The 15809-nt window shown below is 41.6% G+C and overlaps 1 protein-coding gene across 1 annotated transcript in view; it reads left to right on the top strand.

The window, feature by feature from the left end:
* The first annotated feature begins 6509 nt into the window (after positions 1 to 6509).
* The window catches only part of galnt16 (UDP-N-acetyl-alpha-D-galactosamine:polypeptide N-acetylgalactosaminyltransferase 16), a 51318-nt gene continuing 42018 nt past the window's right edge, over positions 6510 to 15809 (top strand). The window contains exon 1 of the mRNA XM_083997928.1: positions 6510 to 7054. Coding sequence (XP_083854054.1) covers positions 6806 to 7054 — 249 coding nt within the window. The 5' untranslated portion in view covers positions 6510 to 6805. The remainder of the gene's footprint in view (positions 7055 to 15809) is intronic.

Raw genomic sequence — 15809 nt, 5'->3', positions numbered from 1 at the left:
TTGTTTGCTTTTCTGGATCCACCATTTTGGCACAGTTGTCTGAAATACCAGCAGTGATCCTCGGCGGAACTAAAAGGCTGGTGACGGTCTTTGAGCGTCTGCAGCGCGCACATACACACACACACACACATACACACACACACACACACACACACACACACACACACACACACACACACACACACACACGAGGATACAAAGCTCCATCAATTTTTTATACTTTCTGCTACAAATTTTGTGCTTTTAAGGATCATAAAAATCCCTATTGGGAAATTATCTTATTTAATTGTCATAAACAAAAAGGTTAAGAGGTCACGATCAGAGGAGAGACTCTGAAGCTGGGAGCGATTTCAAGGACGCAGCCACACTCGCCTCCACACACCCCTTGATGCCTCTTTGAAAAAAGTGTTTGACAATGTATGTGCAAACAAATTCTGCTTGCAGAATAATTTCATGCTTGTTATGTGGGTTTTAGCCACACTAGCTATGCGGCTCTATCAATAGCAGTATTGATTGCTCCTCCACCACTTTGGTCTGAGCTGAAATACACAAACAACTGCTGGACGAGTCTGAATGAAACACACACACACCCAAAAGATGAATCTTAATGAGTTTTTTTTTTTTTATCTTCTATGCTTTTCCTTTCATTTATGAAGTTCAGATTCAAGTTTTCTTTTAATGAAACGTCAAGGCAGTGTTTGGTTACAGCTTTGGTGTTAATCTTTGCGTTTTTGTTTACTAAGTTCACAGAACCAGACCAGTCCGCTTGAAAGCTAAACAGAGGCTAATTCATTTGGTGGCTAATTAGCTACTGGGGAACAAGCCATGTTAGTGAATGCAGACACAATACCTGCTAATATTTGAATTAAAATAATACTATATACTACATGTATCTTATTAGATCGGCTAAGTTAATAGATATTTTCACATCTGAACTGACCAAATTCAAATTACAAGTCAGAAAAGCAAACCATTTGTTGTTGTTAGCATTGTTGCAGGTAGAGGTTGCACAATATGGTCATTACGACTCATTTAATGACACAAACACGAGACTAAGTGGCTGATTAACAATTTAATGTAGTTTCTAATCATTGTTTATGCATGAAGCAGCCATCTTGCCTCAAGTTCCTCCAAGTTTTGGAGTTGGAATTACAATTTCAGGCGGCATTTCTGATGACGTAGCCGACTGGGAACTTGGGAAATTAGACTTTTGAGTTTTCTTGTATTGCATTATTGCATTATTTCTGCTGTAAAGTTGGTATTTTAACGTGCAAAGCTATGGGGATAAACCCTTCCTTTAGAGTGGTCACTTGAGGAACTGCAGTTTTTGGCACTTAGCCTATATGTCCTCAGAGGTTTTCTACTAATATTTGTGAGAATAACCAGTTCATTAATAACTTTAATGTAAAGAGTCAGTTACATTCAGAGAAATATTTTTGCAATTTGGCAAACAACTATCTATCAGATTATAAATTATCCGTAAAGTATCAACAAAGCCATCAGTTGCACCTTTCTCATACAGGATAACCGATGTAGCCTTGTTTCAATTCCTCCTACATTCAATATTCATATCATTAGAATAATAAAGCAGTCTTATTTTTATGTTTTTTTTCTGTCTTGTTGTGATTTTTACGCTGTTGTGTGATGAATTATACATTTCTGACTGTCAGCTTGTCAACTCTTCAGCCCCAGTTCCCACCCAGTATATTTAACTTTGGAAAGTCTCCCACTTTTCCCCCAGTTTTTTTTTTCCACACAGTCGACATGGGAATGTGCATGGAGCTTTGTCTTTCCACGTCTCTCAGGGGAGGGTCTGTTAACACGAGCGACAGATTGACCCTGTTGGAAACTCCACATGCAGCCATCGTTTCCTCCCGGACACCCAGTAATCTTGACATTACCAATCCAGTTAAGGGTCCTGAGACTGAGAGAAGACAAAAACAACAAAGTAAAAAAAATCCAGGAGGAGGGGAGTGTTCCCAACAAAAGCTGCCAAGTACCAACACCTCACCACCAGGACTTCTGTGAGCTTTCATCCCTTCCTTGTCTGAATATGTAGAGACTTTTCTCTCCCCCCTCTCGCTGCTTTGGGGGCATCACTGTCTTTCCCCAAAGATAGCAGTGACAGCAGCACCGCGAGAGGCGCAGCCCTGTCCGTACGAATGAAGACAAATATCTCCCGAGCCTTGAGCCAGATGTGGCTGTGACCCCTGTGACCTTCCCTTCTTTCTCTGTATATAACACAACAACTCGCTGGATGCGGCGGGGCGGATCACGTTGGCTGACGGCGGGCCGACTCTCTGTGACGGGATGGAGGAGAGGGAATAGACGGCTTACATGTATAATGAGATTAACCTCCAAGTGCAGAGCTTCAGAGAGACAGCAGACACAGTGGATAGATCTCTGCCCTGCAGCGTGTTAGACTTTTTGATTCTTTTACACACACACACTTCCATTGTGGTAATTAAATTAAATGAAGGGGGAAAAGCCGTCCTTTACATGCAAATTACTGATTTGTTTGATATGTTTTTTTAAAAATCCAACCTGGGAGACTTTAACATTGTAATTGCTCATGCACCCCCTTTCAGTCCTGGCTGTGTTTTTATTGCTGGCCATGACATTTTTCTTACTCCTGAAGATAACTGATGAAATACGAGCCAACAGGCTGTCAGATCTGCAACTGGGGAGTTTGATATGAAAGTAATTTTCAGTGATCTATCGTAAAACATCAGCAATATATGTCTGTTTTTCTACAGAGGTGTGTGTGTGCACATACAGTATAACATCCATGTAACTTTTAGGATATATATTTATCCCATTTTTATCCTTTAACGGACTTAATATTTGATAATTTTATTCTGCATTCCCATGTCCCAGATTTCTCTTTATATCTTGTAGCAACAATTTCATCACATTTACTCCAACTCACAGTGTTGCAGCTACTTTTCCTGGCATCTGCATGCAACGAAATAGACAGTGAATGTAACATACAGTACAACAAACATGACACATGCAATTTATTCAAAACGATATGTATTATGCATGCATGTACTGTATGTACATGTTAACATAAATGTATGTCAAACAAAATAACATCAACTCACATCAAATTACAATCAGCTGCAGCTCTTCAGTTATTTACGTTAAGTGTTAAGTGTGTTAAGTGTTTTTCTTTTTATGCAACTGTCCTGACTGGATGATCATTTTAATAACTCCATCCTGCTTGTTCAACCACACCCAGCAGACTTAATAGACCAGGATGCATTATATCCAACATTATAAAACACTATTATCTTGTTTTTGAAACCATTTAATCTTAAACCGCCACATGAAGCTGTGAATACCTGGTGCTTTTCAAGAGATCATATCATAACACTCTATAAATCAAACATTAGTAAGCACTGGTTTTGTGGAAAATGTCTTTTGGACCGGTGTTTAAATTTACTGTTTAATAACAATGTAGTTATATGTGTTGGAAAACCATTAATAACTTGTTTTATAACCAGAGGTTGGTCCAGATTCTCTGCAGCACTTTTCCAGAGAATGAATTATCATCACATGGTCCAATAATTGTTTTTACAACCTGGCAAACTTAAACTTGGAGTTTATTAATATCGTAAATGACCTGTGCTCTGTTAACAAAGCCACTACTTTGTGCCTTCGGTGTAAACTCTTTATAAAAGCAGGCCTGTGGTCGTTGTAAGTGCTGCTCTTAACTGAACAGACCGTTGGTATAGCAACCAATTAAAGTCACCATGTTTCACCACAAAGTAATTGCACGAATGCATCGCAGATTGATGATACAACAACGACGAGCAGCTGCAGATGGATTTTTCCTTCAGCTATTGATTTCATTGTAGTGCGCGCTGCCTTTCTCTCCCTCCTGCTGTCTCTGGATCAGGTTTCTTTATGCTTATGTTTCTGATGAGGGAAAACTTGGCATTCCTGATCCCTGATGCTGCAGCGGTGTGAGCCCAGCTGTGTGGACGCTTCACACACACACACACACACACACACACACACACACACACACACACACACACACACACACACACACACACACACACACGCTACACAGTATATTGCTGCTAGGTGGGGCTGGATGAGCTCATACTGTGGACTGTGTGTTTTTTATGTTTCTTCTAGGAGAGAAGGAATAAGATGAAAATGTTCAGCCTCCTCAGCTCTGTTATGCCTCGCGGGTGTTATTGCTCCGCTCTGATTTCTTTGCAGGTCTGTGCAGCCGTTTAAAGGTTGTTATGGATTTCTGGAGAGGGGTCCTCTCGGTCTAACATACTTTTTTTCAAATTTATTCCTACACTGAATAAGTCATAGTTGCAGAGGTCATCTCAGCAAATCCAGAATTAACTCAGGAGGAGTTGAATATTCATGGAGTCGGAGTTCAAAGACTGCAAAAGCATCTTTCTTCCTCATGATCAATTCAGCTGCATCGCTTAATTTCCTCTGCGTGAGCTGGGAGCTCTTAATTTAAATGCATAATTCAAAATGCATAGGCAGAATAATGAGTCTTCATATACACATTGCATAAATACGTCGCAGTATATATGTGCAGATTTCATTTGGATTCAGTCCGACGGGACTGGAAGCAGTATATGGAAGAAATTAAAGGGTCAGTTCAGTCAAATTAACATATTTTCTCTGTTATTGCAGCATAATAATGATTTGTTTTAGGTTCATTTGTCCAAGTTTTAATTCAGTTTTCTGTGAAACTACATTACACAGAAGATAAACTCTGTGAAAGCTGTTGGCAGCGAAGCCTGTGGCTTATTCCAGTGTGTGATATTGTTTCTGGGAGAAGAAGCTGCTGTTGAATTTTTTGATTGTCACTTGCCAACGCAAATCAAATTCCTTTCACATCCATTGTTATTACTTGTATCGCTGTTTTTCCATTTTATATCACATTAGACTGAGTGGATTCTAGATTACTGAAAACAAGACAATGGACTCTGAGAAGCTCAGAGAGACGTTCTTCACTATTTTCTTATCATTCATCCTCATAATAAAGTAAATAATTAGATCAATCAATAACAAAAAGTGTTTTCTTCTATTAGTGGCCATTGTTATGGTAAGAACATGCAAGTTATTAAATATTGTAGTTAGCTGATAGCTGCTTTTGTGTTGCACCATATGTTTAGTCTGCAACATAAAATCTGTATCTATTGAGTAACAGTCACAGAGGTGTTGCAACAGGGCTGGCAACCAACACAATTACCTGGGGCCCCGAGCTGGAGCGGGCCCCCGGAGACGACTGACATTGGTCCATATTAATGACAGGTCATTGTTCCCTCAGCGGTCATGCTGTTAAATGCAGAGCTGACTTATTCTTTATCATTGTTATTTATTCTGCTCTCTGCATTTTTTTTATTGCACTTTATTGGCAATTGCCTTCTTTGTATATATGAGTTTTATTTATTTATTTCCTATGTCTCATCATTCTACCTCCGTTATGTTTGTTAGGTTGTGATGATGTTGCCAATGGCTTAGTATGCAAAATTGAATCATCAGTGGTTTGGGGGGATTTTTTGGGTTAATTAACGGTTAATGTTTGTGGCTGCGGTTTGGGGGGGAGGGGCCTCCAAGGTGCCTCTTGCCCGGGGCCCCCAGAGTGTCTAGACACGCCCCTGTTGGTTCCTCTGCCTGAAGTGATACTAGATGAGACACAATTGGATGGTAAACACTGAAGCATGAGTGTGTCAGTAGCATGTTACCGGCTGCTACAGATGGAGCTGGTTTGAACTACATTTGTAAAATATTGACTTGGTGAGGAGTGACTGGTTTATTGTAAAACACAGGATCTAGTTCATGGTAATTTATCGTTAAGTCAATATTTTACAACATTATATAAAGTTTTATATATATATTACAAGAGGGAAAAACCTAAGATTTATTCGGTTGATCAATGGAATATTTCTTTAAGATATGTTTAACATCTGTTGAAATGAAACTGTATGAGACGTTTAGAGGGTAAGATCACTTTTAAACATAGATTTTGTGATATATCAAGCCGGCATTGTGGAGTAAAAAGTGCAAATTCCTCAGGATTATGCTGAAGTATCCTCTTATACTTGAGTAAATGTACTCAGTTACTTTCCACCACTGCTTTTAATGCACACAAGGCGATTTAAACAAGGGGAAGGGCCCTGCGTTTTAAAAGGGGAAGACAATAGCCTATATATAATATGACATATAGTATAGGCTACACAATGTTAAAGCTGGTTTAACTGGCACACAGAGAGGAAGTAAAACAAAACAAGGGGAAACAAAACAAAGGATCGTGTGTGAACAGAGGGAGAGGAAGTGGAGAAATGAAACTGCTCCTCTCTCTCTGTGTCTCCGCTCTGGTCTCAGCTGCTGGATGCAGATTGGACATCCTCCTCTCTCCTCTTTGCAGCCAGTAGATGGATGATGGGCGTGCGTCTGTGTGTGTGTCTCTGTGTGTGTGTGTGTTTAGTGTCGGGGTGGATGATATGACTCGGCGCTAGGACCTTGGCTCTATCAGTGCGCAAATCCCAGCAGAGAGAGAGAGAGGAGAGGAGGCAGCAGCAGCAGCAGCAGCGCTCCGGCAGCAGAGGAGCCTGTTCTGTTCGCGGGGAGAGATAGAGTAGAGGTTGTGTGTGTGTGTGTGTGTGTGTTTGTCTGCGCTGCGCTTCAACCCATCACCGGCGGGGTTGCTTGGTTTGGTTTGGCTGCTGCTGCTGCACCTTCTGCCGGACCTGAACCAGAACCAGCTGCAGCGCACACGGGCTCGCCTCCGGAGCCCCCACCTCCATATGGGCTCAGCACCATGCGCAGGATACGGGCCAACGCCATCGCGATTCTGACCGTCGCGTGGATCCTGGGGACGTTTTATTACCTGTGGCAGGACAACAAGCCCACGTCGTCGTCGTCGTCGTCGCCTTCGTTATTGTCGGCGGGGTCGCAGAGCCGCGGCAGGAACAACAACAACCACCACCATGCAGGAGGAGCAGGAGGAGGAGGAGGAGGAGGGCAGCAGCTGGAGATCCACCGGGACGACAGGACCATCCCGCTGATAGTGAGTGAGCGCGGCGCGGATAAAGAGAGAGGAGGAGGAGGAGGAGGAGGAGAGGGAGAGAGAGGGAGATAGAGGGAGAGTGGCGCTGCGCACGGTGCTGCTGCTGTCGCTGAAGGCACCGAGCTGCAGGAGAGTGTGTGCTGCATGTTGATGTGCATGTGTATGTGTGTGTGTATGTGTGTGTGAAGCTGGGACGGGATGATGGGGATGGTGTTGGTGCACAGCTGGGTGTCACAGCGGGAACGGGCGACGGTGCTATCGATCCTACTATCGCCTACTGTATAGCTGCTGCACCTCCTCCTGCAGCTTCTTTAATCTACAGGCTGGAGGAGAATCAGACTTTACACCTCTGCCTGTCGGTGTTTCCCTGCTGCCTCTCCGTCTCTCTCTCTCTTCTATCTCTCTCTTATGCAGGCACCGGCAGTATAAGAGGCTTTCCATAAGTCCTGCATGCATGTGCGTCGTGCGCAAACGCCTTGTAAACCATATTACGCTGAGACCTTTTCTTGGATTGCAGCACAGGAAAAACACACGGGCTCTCAGGGCAAGAAGAGGCATCACTTTACTCTTTTTTCTTTTTTTCACGCCTCTGCTCCCCGGTGTGTCATTTATAAAGAATTAAGAGAAAAGAAAAAAGGCCTGGTTCAGTCAGGTCAGGTCTGTATTCGCCTGGCGTCGCCTGCGCCAGGAGGAAGGAAGGAGGAGGAGAGGAGTGAAGATTATACTGTAACCTCCGGTGAAGCCGTGGGTGTAGGTGTGGTGGGTGGTGGTCGTCAGGCTCGGTTCATCTCGGTTCGGTTTGGGTCTAAACTGTGAGCAATGAGTGTTATCTGGGTCCAGCTCAGATGATCAGATCTGGTCTCGTTGCCTTCAGGGGTTTCTGTTGCATGAAGTGTAAAGAGATACACAGAGGAGACCTGTAGCTCCTGCTCCTTTCAGTCTGGAAACAGAGCGACTGGGCTGCTGAGGGGCTTATTGATTAGTCCATTGACATAAAAACAGATCAATGGCTGTAGCTACGTTTTGCTGCCTTCTGACTTGACAGAAATCTATAAGGAAATCATAGAAAAACTGGATTTTATTCCTCTTTAAACGGAGAAATAAGACATCATGAAGAGGGGGGGAAAAGCACACACACACACACATCACAAGATAACATCGCCTGTGTGCTCTTTCCTGCTGACTGTAAATTGAACACATCTTGATTATGGGCTGTTGGTTGGACAAAGCAAACATTTTTCCTTTGTGATGTAACGACGACCAACTAAATAATCCACAGAATAACTCACAATGAGAGAAATATGAGCCTTAGAATAAACCAGGGCTGCAACTAATGAGAAACTTCATTGTAGATTCATTTACTGATTATTTCCTGATGAGCCGATTAAGCAATTTTGAGAAGATAAATAAAGAAAATGCTTATTATGATGTCACACAGCTCCACATTACTTGCTTGTGTCGTGTTTGACCATCAAAACTTGACATTTACGAAGCCGTGAGCTTAAGAAATGATGTAAAATCGACTATTTGGTGTTTGAATAGTTGCTTATTCATGTTCTGTCAATCCAGAAATCATCATTATTTGATTGTTGGAACGCAGTCTGCTGATCTTTTGAGTGAGAGCAGCAAATCTTGTTGAATTTCTATGAGAATATAAGATTTCACGGGGCAAAAAACAATCTGGTTCTTTTGTTTTCCCCTCTGCGGCTGCTGCTTGCTGCCATACGATCGCTCTGCAGCCACACTGCCAGACAAATCAATTAAACATGTATATCCAATTGTATTTCGAGGATCCACACACACGCACACACACACACACGGCTTGTTGAGGAAAACGCAGCTCACTGGAGCCCCCTTTCCCACTATTTACTAGAGCAATAAAACGGAGTCAGCTGTGGCCGAGGATGTGTGCCAACATGTCAGGATGTTTCACCCCGGCAGCAGCAGCAGCAGCAGCAGCAGCAGCACAATCATTAAAACCGCTGTTTGCAGGATTAAATAATTCAAGGGCAAATGCCAAACGGTGGAGCTGTTGTGGCATCTCTGCTACTTAAACTGAAGCCGTGGTGTGTGTCGGTGTGTGATCGAGGGCTGAGAGCGAGGAGATAGTGGCAGCAGTGGTGGTACAGTGATGGTGGGAAAATGCGTGAGAGCAAATATGGAACCACTCTGAATAATCTGAGTGGTCGTGTGATTGTGTTTGGTTTCTGCAGGGCAGTCGGCGGCATGAACCACTGACAGACAGCACCTCTAATCAGATCAGTCTTTGAACTGTACACTTTGGGTATGAGCTTTACTTTTTTCTTTTTCCTCTTTTCTCTTGGATTTGCTCAGCGGGGTCGTTCACCTTTGTCACCAAACTGAGATTTCCTCGCTCTAGTTTGCTCAGGTAATCTGACCTGAAGCTCAGAGCGGCTGCCAGCTCCACACGACAGAGTCCAACAGTTCAACCACACACAGAGAGAAAAGGCCTTTCCTTTCCTTTTTTTTCATTTAATTCCCTCCCTTTTTTTATCCCATCTTCTCTCTTTTCCTATATCCTTCTGCTCCTTCATTCCTCACTGTCCTTACATTCCCCCTCCCTCCCTTTTTCTTCCTTTCCTTTCCCCCATAAGTCCCTTCATTAGCAGCATTTGATTCACTAATGACATCATCTGTGAAATGTGTTTGCACTGACTCCCCTCTTCTTCTTTTTTTTCTTTTTTTTCTCTCTCTCTCTCCCTTCATTTCCTCTGCTGCTGCTGTACTGAGTGGTCTCATTTCCCAGCACCACTTTCTTTTTTCACAGTCTCTTCCCACAGCGACAGTGTGTGAACCGCTGCTCTCTGTCTAATCACATTTGAACCTTCACATCAGCAGTAATCAACTGTCTCTCTGACCCCTTGCACATCTGCCGTCCGGCCATGGTGGACATGTGGACGGCAGATCCCCGTCGTCCGTCCAGCCCAGTCGCTCTGTTCTAGTCCATTGGGTCTTTATCCCCATCGGCTTTCCCAATCCCAATGTCACGGCTCCCATGTGTTTTCCCTACATGTGGCCAAAGTTTTTCTAAACACAGATGAAAAAAGAGAAAAAAAGATTATGAGAAGCATGTCAGATGTTAATCTATTATTATTATTATGATACTGAGTATAGCTGTCAGTCCTCGGCTCCCAGAATCTCTAAAACCTTTTTTTATTGCTAAACCTGGCAACAATTTTTTTTATTCTTGCTTTCTTTGATTAAGCATGCAACCATATAAACAGTTCACAGGAGAATTGGGTTAAATGTGCTGCTCTCAACGGTCTTGTTTGAGTGAGGATTAGCCACATTTTCCACTAGAGTAATGCACACACAAAACGTGGACGAACCAGCTCCACCAATGGCAAACAGCTTCAGGACCTACAGTACAGTACAGTACACACATCATCATTCATCGCCCTTTTTGTCATTTAAACCCTCTGAAAACATGAAATCTTAACATTTATAATCATTAGAGACCGTGCAACAATTAATGAATCATTTATCAAGAGTTGAACTCAGCTAATATGTTTCTACAGCTCTGTGTGGGTGTGTTGTTTGATCGACAGTAGTAGAGCGATCACACAGGCAAACAGCCCCGATTTAAAATCCTGTTTGAACGCTGCTGCTTGGCCTAAAGTGAAATACTTCACACCACATTTTTCAAACTAAATGAGACTGAAGAAGAAAATACAGAACGTGAAACTGTCAGAAAACTGTCTCTCTATGTCTTTTCTCGGCGGGACGACATGTAAACAGACAGGCCGCATCACCACTACATGGTCGGATGTGATGTGTGTCCTCAGTGGGACTTCGTCGTCTGTCATCGCTGCTTCATCTCCAGCCAATCAGGCCGATTTGGGCTTTTTAAGTGATTTGTTAAAGGCTTTTTAACTGGGCTTGAAAAGAAGCAGCGGACACGCGTTTATCTCCCAGACGAGATTCATATTTAATTCAGTGGACCGAGCCACAAAGTGCCTTCTGTTATTATCCTCCTAGCACCACTACTTTTTTTTTTTTTTTGCATTTAGTCGTGATGATCTGGACGTGCGGTCTGGACGACGAGGAGTAAATGCTCATACTGGTGGAAATGGATCAGGTGGAATTTAGGATAGAGTTGAGTATAAGCGTTTTAGAAAATTAAAGAAAATGTTGGTAACTCTTTACAATAAGGTACACAAAATTAGAGTAGTTACTGAGGAACTAATGAAGAACTAATGAGGAACTAATGAGTAGTTACTGAAGAACTAAGGTACACATTAGAGTAGTTACTATGAGGACCGAATGAGGAACCAATGACAAAGTAATGAGTAGTTACGGAGGAACTAATGAAGAACTAATGAGTAGTTACTGAGGAACTAATGAGTAGTTACTGAGGAACTAATGAAGAACTAATGAGTAGTTACTGAGGAACTAATGAAGAACTAATGACAAACTAATGAGTTACTGAGGAATTAATGATGAACCAACTATTAGTTAATGGTCAGTTCTTCAGTAACTCCTAAAGAAATTACTGAGAAACTATTGAGCTAACTAACTAACTCACTCACTTATTAATTAATCATTAGTTACCCTTTTTGTGTACCCTAAAGTAAAGTGAGACATAAAAATTAGTAACAACTCTAATTCTGTGTACCTTAGTTCCTCACTAGCTACTCATTTGTTCGTCATTAGTTTCTTATTAGTTCTTCATTAGTTCCTCAGTTCCTACTCTAATTTTGTGTACCTTAGTGTAAAGTGTTACCAAAAAAGTTTAAATTTGCTCTTCAACCACTTGTTCCACTTTTCGCCCATTTGTTGTCCTGGCCTGACTCTGTCATCGTTGTAGTCCACCCACTTCCTGTCAGAAAAGATAAACCTGCTCAAATGAATAGCTGCTATATATATAGACACACAGTCCTGCTGCTGTCCTTTCCAAGGTGGTTTTGGACGAGGCTGGAATTTAAAAAAAATCTTCACAGGTGAAGGTAAAAGTGTGCATTGCACAAAATTTACATCTTATAGGGGAAAAACAGCATTCATACAGATGTGAAGCTGTATGTTGGATGTATGTCGAAGTGCTTGTGAGTAGTTGAGTAGAGATTACAGAAAATTGTATTCCTTATTTTCTGTCCTGAGACGGAGGAGATGCTCTTGAAGTAGCAGAGGCAGAGAAATGAAACATCATTTTATAAACAATTTGATGGGTAATGATGAAAATGATGCACTCAGCTGATGTCAGGCTATAACCTATACAGTCTACAGAGACTTTCTGCCACATATAACGATGCCAAGAAGACGTTATCATTTGTGCCCATTATGTTCATCAGCATAAATGTACACACCACATGTCAGACTGTGCTAATTAACCTTATGCTGGGATGCATGTACATATTGAATGAGGTACAAAACTGTATGTTTAATGCATTGGATCAAGCCTGCAGAGGAACAGCAGCTATATTCTGCTGATTACATTTCCATGAAACAAATAAAATAACCAAATAAGGATAAGTCAATACAGTAAAAGAGATAATGATAATATAACTTAGTGTAATAGTGTAGGTAGTTATAGTGCAGGATGGGTGGCACAGAGTGAGAGTTATAAGATGGTTGACAGGTAGAAAACAGTATCGTTTAGGAGATAGGGTAAAGAAATAAAACCAGCAATAAATGCAGCAGTAGCGCAGTGTAGAAATACTCAGACGTATTAGAATAAAAGTAAAAGTAGCTCATTCACTCAACACCATTTCAGTATGAGCTACATGTTATTGGATTTCAATGATGTTTACATCCCTGAGTGAATTCCAATTACCTCATATACTGCTGGATAGCTTCTCATATTGATTTCCTCCCAGGGATCAATGAAGTAATCCATAACAATAGGCTACAGCATGCATTACACGATCATACTTTGTAATATTAGTCATTATTAGTTCTTAAATGCACAGAAAATTACACTATTAGCCTCTTCATGTAGAACCACAGTACTGAACACTTGAGTAAATGTCCTTATAGATACTTCATCAGTCAAAATAAAGTAAATATTATATATTAAATTGATTAGGTTTTATTTTTTTAATTGAAATAAATGGAAATAATTACAAAATACTGAATGAAACTAAAAAACTAGGTAGGCTGCCTATACTTTAGTTTCACTTTTGCAAGCCTCCATGAGTAGTTTGTGTAGGCTACATCTGTGAGAAAGTATCCGGTTTTCTTTCTCTACTGTAGGATGATGCTCTGAAATGAAGTGTGTTATTTCGTTTTAATCAGCGTTAAATGTTTGTGTGTGAACGAGTTTTAAAGTGCGGCAGCTAATTTAGCCGTTAGCTTGTGTTTGCTAAGCTAAAAACAAACTCCCAAAGATTTTAGACAGTAAATGCTTATTGTCACTTAAAAAAAACTGCATTGGCTCATGTTCTGCCCTCTTAAAGCGGCTGCAGACACTATTTTTAAAATAACAATGTATCAAGTGACAATGTGAAAACTGTGAATCTGCTGCCGTCAACAGTTTTATTGAGTTTACAGTACAGTGAGTTGCACACAAGGACATTTCAGACTGTTTCTGTAGGGTTAGGTCAGTGAAATATAAAAAGTCCAACAGTTTAGTGAATGTGTCTTCTTTTTCTTAAAAAAAACAACCAAACTTTTTAATTATATTGAGCGTTTAATTCATGTACAATTAATAAATTAAACTAAAGAGAGAAAAAACAACAATAATCACACAAGTTCGAATAAATAAAACTGCACCTTTACAGAAAAGAATAAGTAGCCTATGTTACCTGACGTATTCGTTCAGATACGAATCGGCAAAATTCATCACTGACTGATGATTTGGTCATGTGAAACACTAAGATAACTACATTTTGAGTATGTAGGTGGGTGGTAACTGCACATTTCTGCTGTTCCCACGCATCCAAAAAACAACCAACAACAAAGTATTGATATGTTAAAACATTCAAAGATGTCAGCATTAACATGTTGGTAAACTCTGGGGTGTTTACATCTCTAATAGAAAAGAAGCAGATCGAGTTTATCGTTCATCTGGAGTCGTGTTGTTGCGACCACCCGGGGACGAAAGCTCTGTTTTCTTTTCACCATGTCCTGGAGGAGATACGTGTGTGTGTGTGTCTGTGTGTGCGTTGTTGTGTGTGTGTGTGTGTCTCTTTAAATTCTCCACTGTGTTTACCAGTTGGCCTCTAAGTGTGTTTGTCATGCTGTTTGGTGCTGGCAGTGTACACACACACACAGGGCTTTTGCAGCTTCAGTCAATATAATGATATCAAAATGCATCCTCTTTCTCTCTCTCTTTCTCTCTGTGTGTTAGCTGAGCGCTGTGGACTCATTTGAAACTTTCGGGGTCATGCCGCCCCCCTGGAGAGACTGAAAATGAGATCTCACTCACCTGAACCTGCTCTTCTTAATCCTCCATCTACACCGACTTTAAATAATGCAGCACAGAACAGAACAAAGCCTCTCTGCCTTTCTTTCTGTCTTTCTTTCTTCATCTCTTTTCTTCCATCCGTCCATCCTGCTGTTGTTCCTCTTTGATGAGGGCTATTCTCATCGCACCTCTATGTATTCATCAGCTGTTTCAACCTCTCGCTGCACCCCATCCCCGGATGCCAGCGAGTATTAAACCTCCTTGCGGGGAAACATTCATTAATTACTGAGGATTTATCGACTGTGTATTCTGATTTGATGAGTTCCCATCCCATTTTGCTCAGTTAGCACTGACACAGTGACCTGAATAATAAAACAGCATTTAAATTTTAATCATTTTGGCAGATGTGCTTCTTCAGACTGTTTTTTAAATTTATTTTTTTTAAAGGTTGGTGCAATAGATAGATAGAGGAGCTAAATGAGCAGTGTTGCACTAGAATTACGATGCAGCAGAGGAGGAGGTTGTTGGACACGGGTGAAACAGTTGACTGGTTAATTTGGGCTGCCGGGGCTCAGGAGGTAGAGTGGGTCGTCCATTAGTGTCTGACTTTGCTGGGTTGATTTTTTAGTTTCGATCCACACACGCCGATGTGTCCTTGAACAAGACACTGAACCCCAAAGTGCTCCCAGTGGCAAGGCCACGAGCACACGACCATGACTAAATGATTGTGTTAGAGGCAAACCATGAATCAACCTGTCTGCGTAGGTGGATGAGTGCAATGTAAGTTTTTAAAGAGGAACTATGCAGGATTTTAAAGGGATAGTTTAACATTTTGGCAAATTGGCCCATTGCTATAATCCCTATAGTCATAGCAGTAGGTTCGTTGTTACCTTTAATTGTCGGTGCAAGCTGTTTTTAGAACGGCGGAGCAGAGCCGCGAGCTGCTCAGAGCTACGCTACGGAGGCTCATGGGATTTCTTAGTTTCCCTCATCAAACTCATCAAATACACAATCCAACAACTCCACAACGCTCTAGTGGACAAGTTGTGATGCACATTCACCACGCTATGAGATAATAACAGAACGTTACCAGACAGAGTTGTTTTAGAGGTAAATGAAGAGTCTGCTTGCCGAAAAACTGCCCCCAACGGGAACGCGCATCAGCAGTTTTGCATGAATTTACCTCTAAAACAACTCTGTCTGGTAACGCTCTGTTATTATCTCATAGCGTGGTGAATGTGCAGGTCACAACTTGTCCACCAGAGCGTTTTGGAGTTGTTGGATTGCGTATTTGATGAGTTTGATGAGGGAAACCAAGAAATCCCATGAGCCTCCGTAGCGTAGCTCTGAGCAGCTCACGGCTCTGCTCCGCCGTTCTAAAAATAGCTTGCA

This window comes from Trachurus trachurus (assembly GCF_905171665.1).
Source record: "Trachurus trachurus genome assembly, chromosome: 22".
NCBI lineage: Eukaryota > Metazoa > Chordata > Actinopteri > Carangiformes > Carangidae > Trachurus > Trachurus trachurus.
This window is presented reverse-complemented; position numbering and strand designations above follow the sequence as displayed.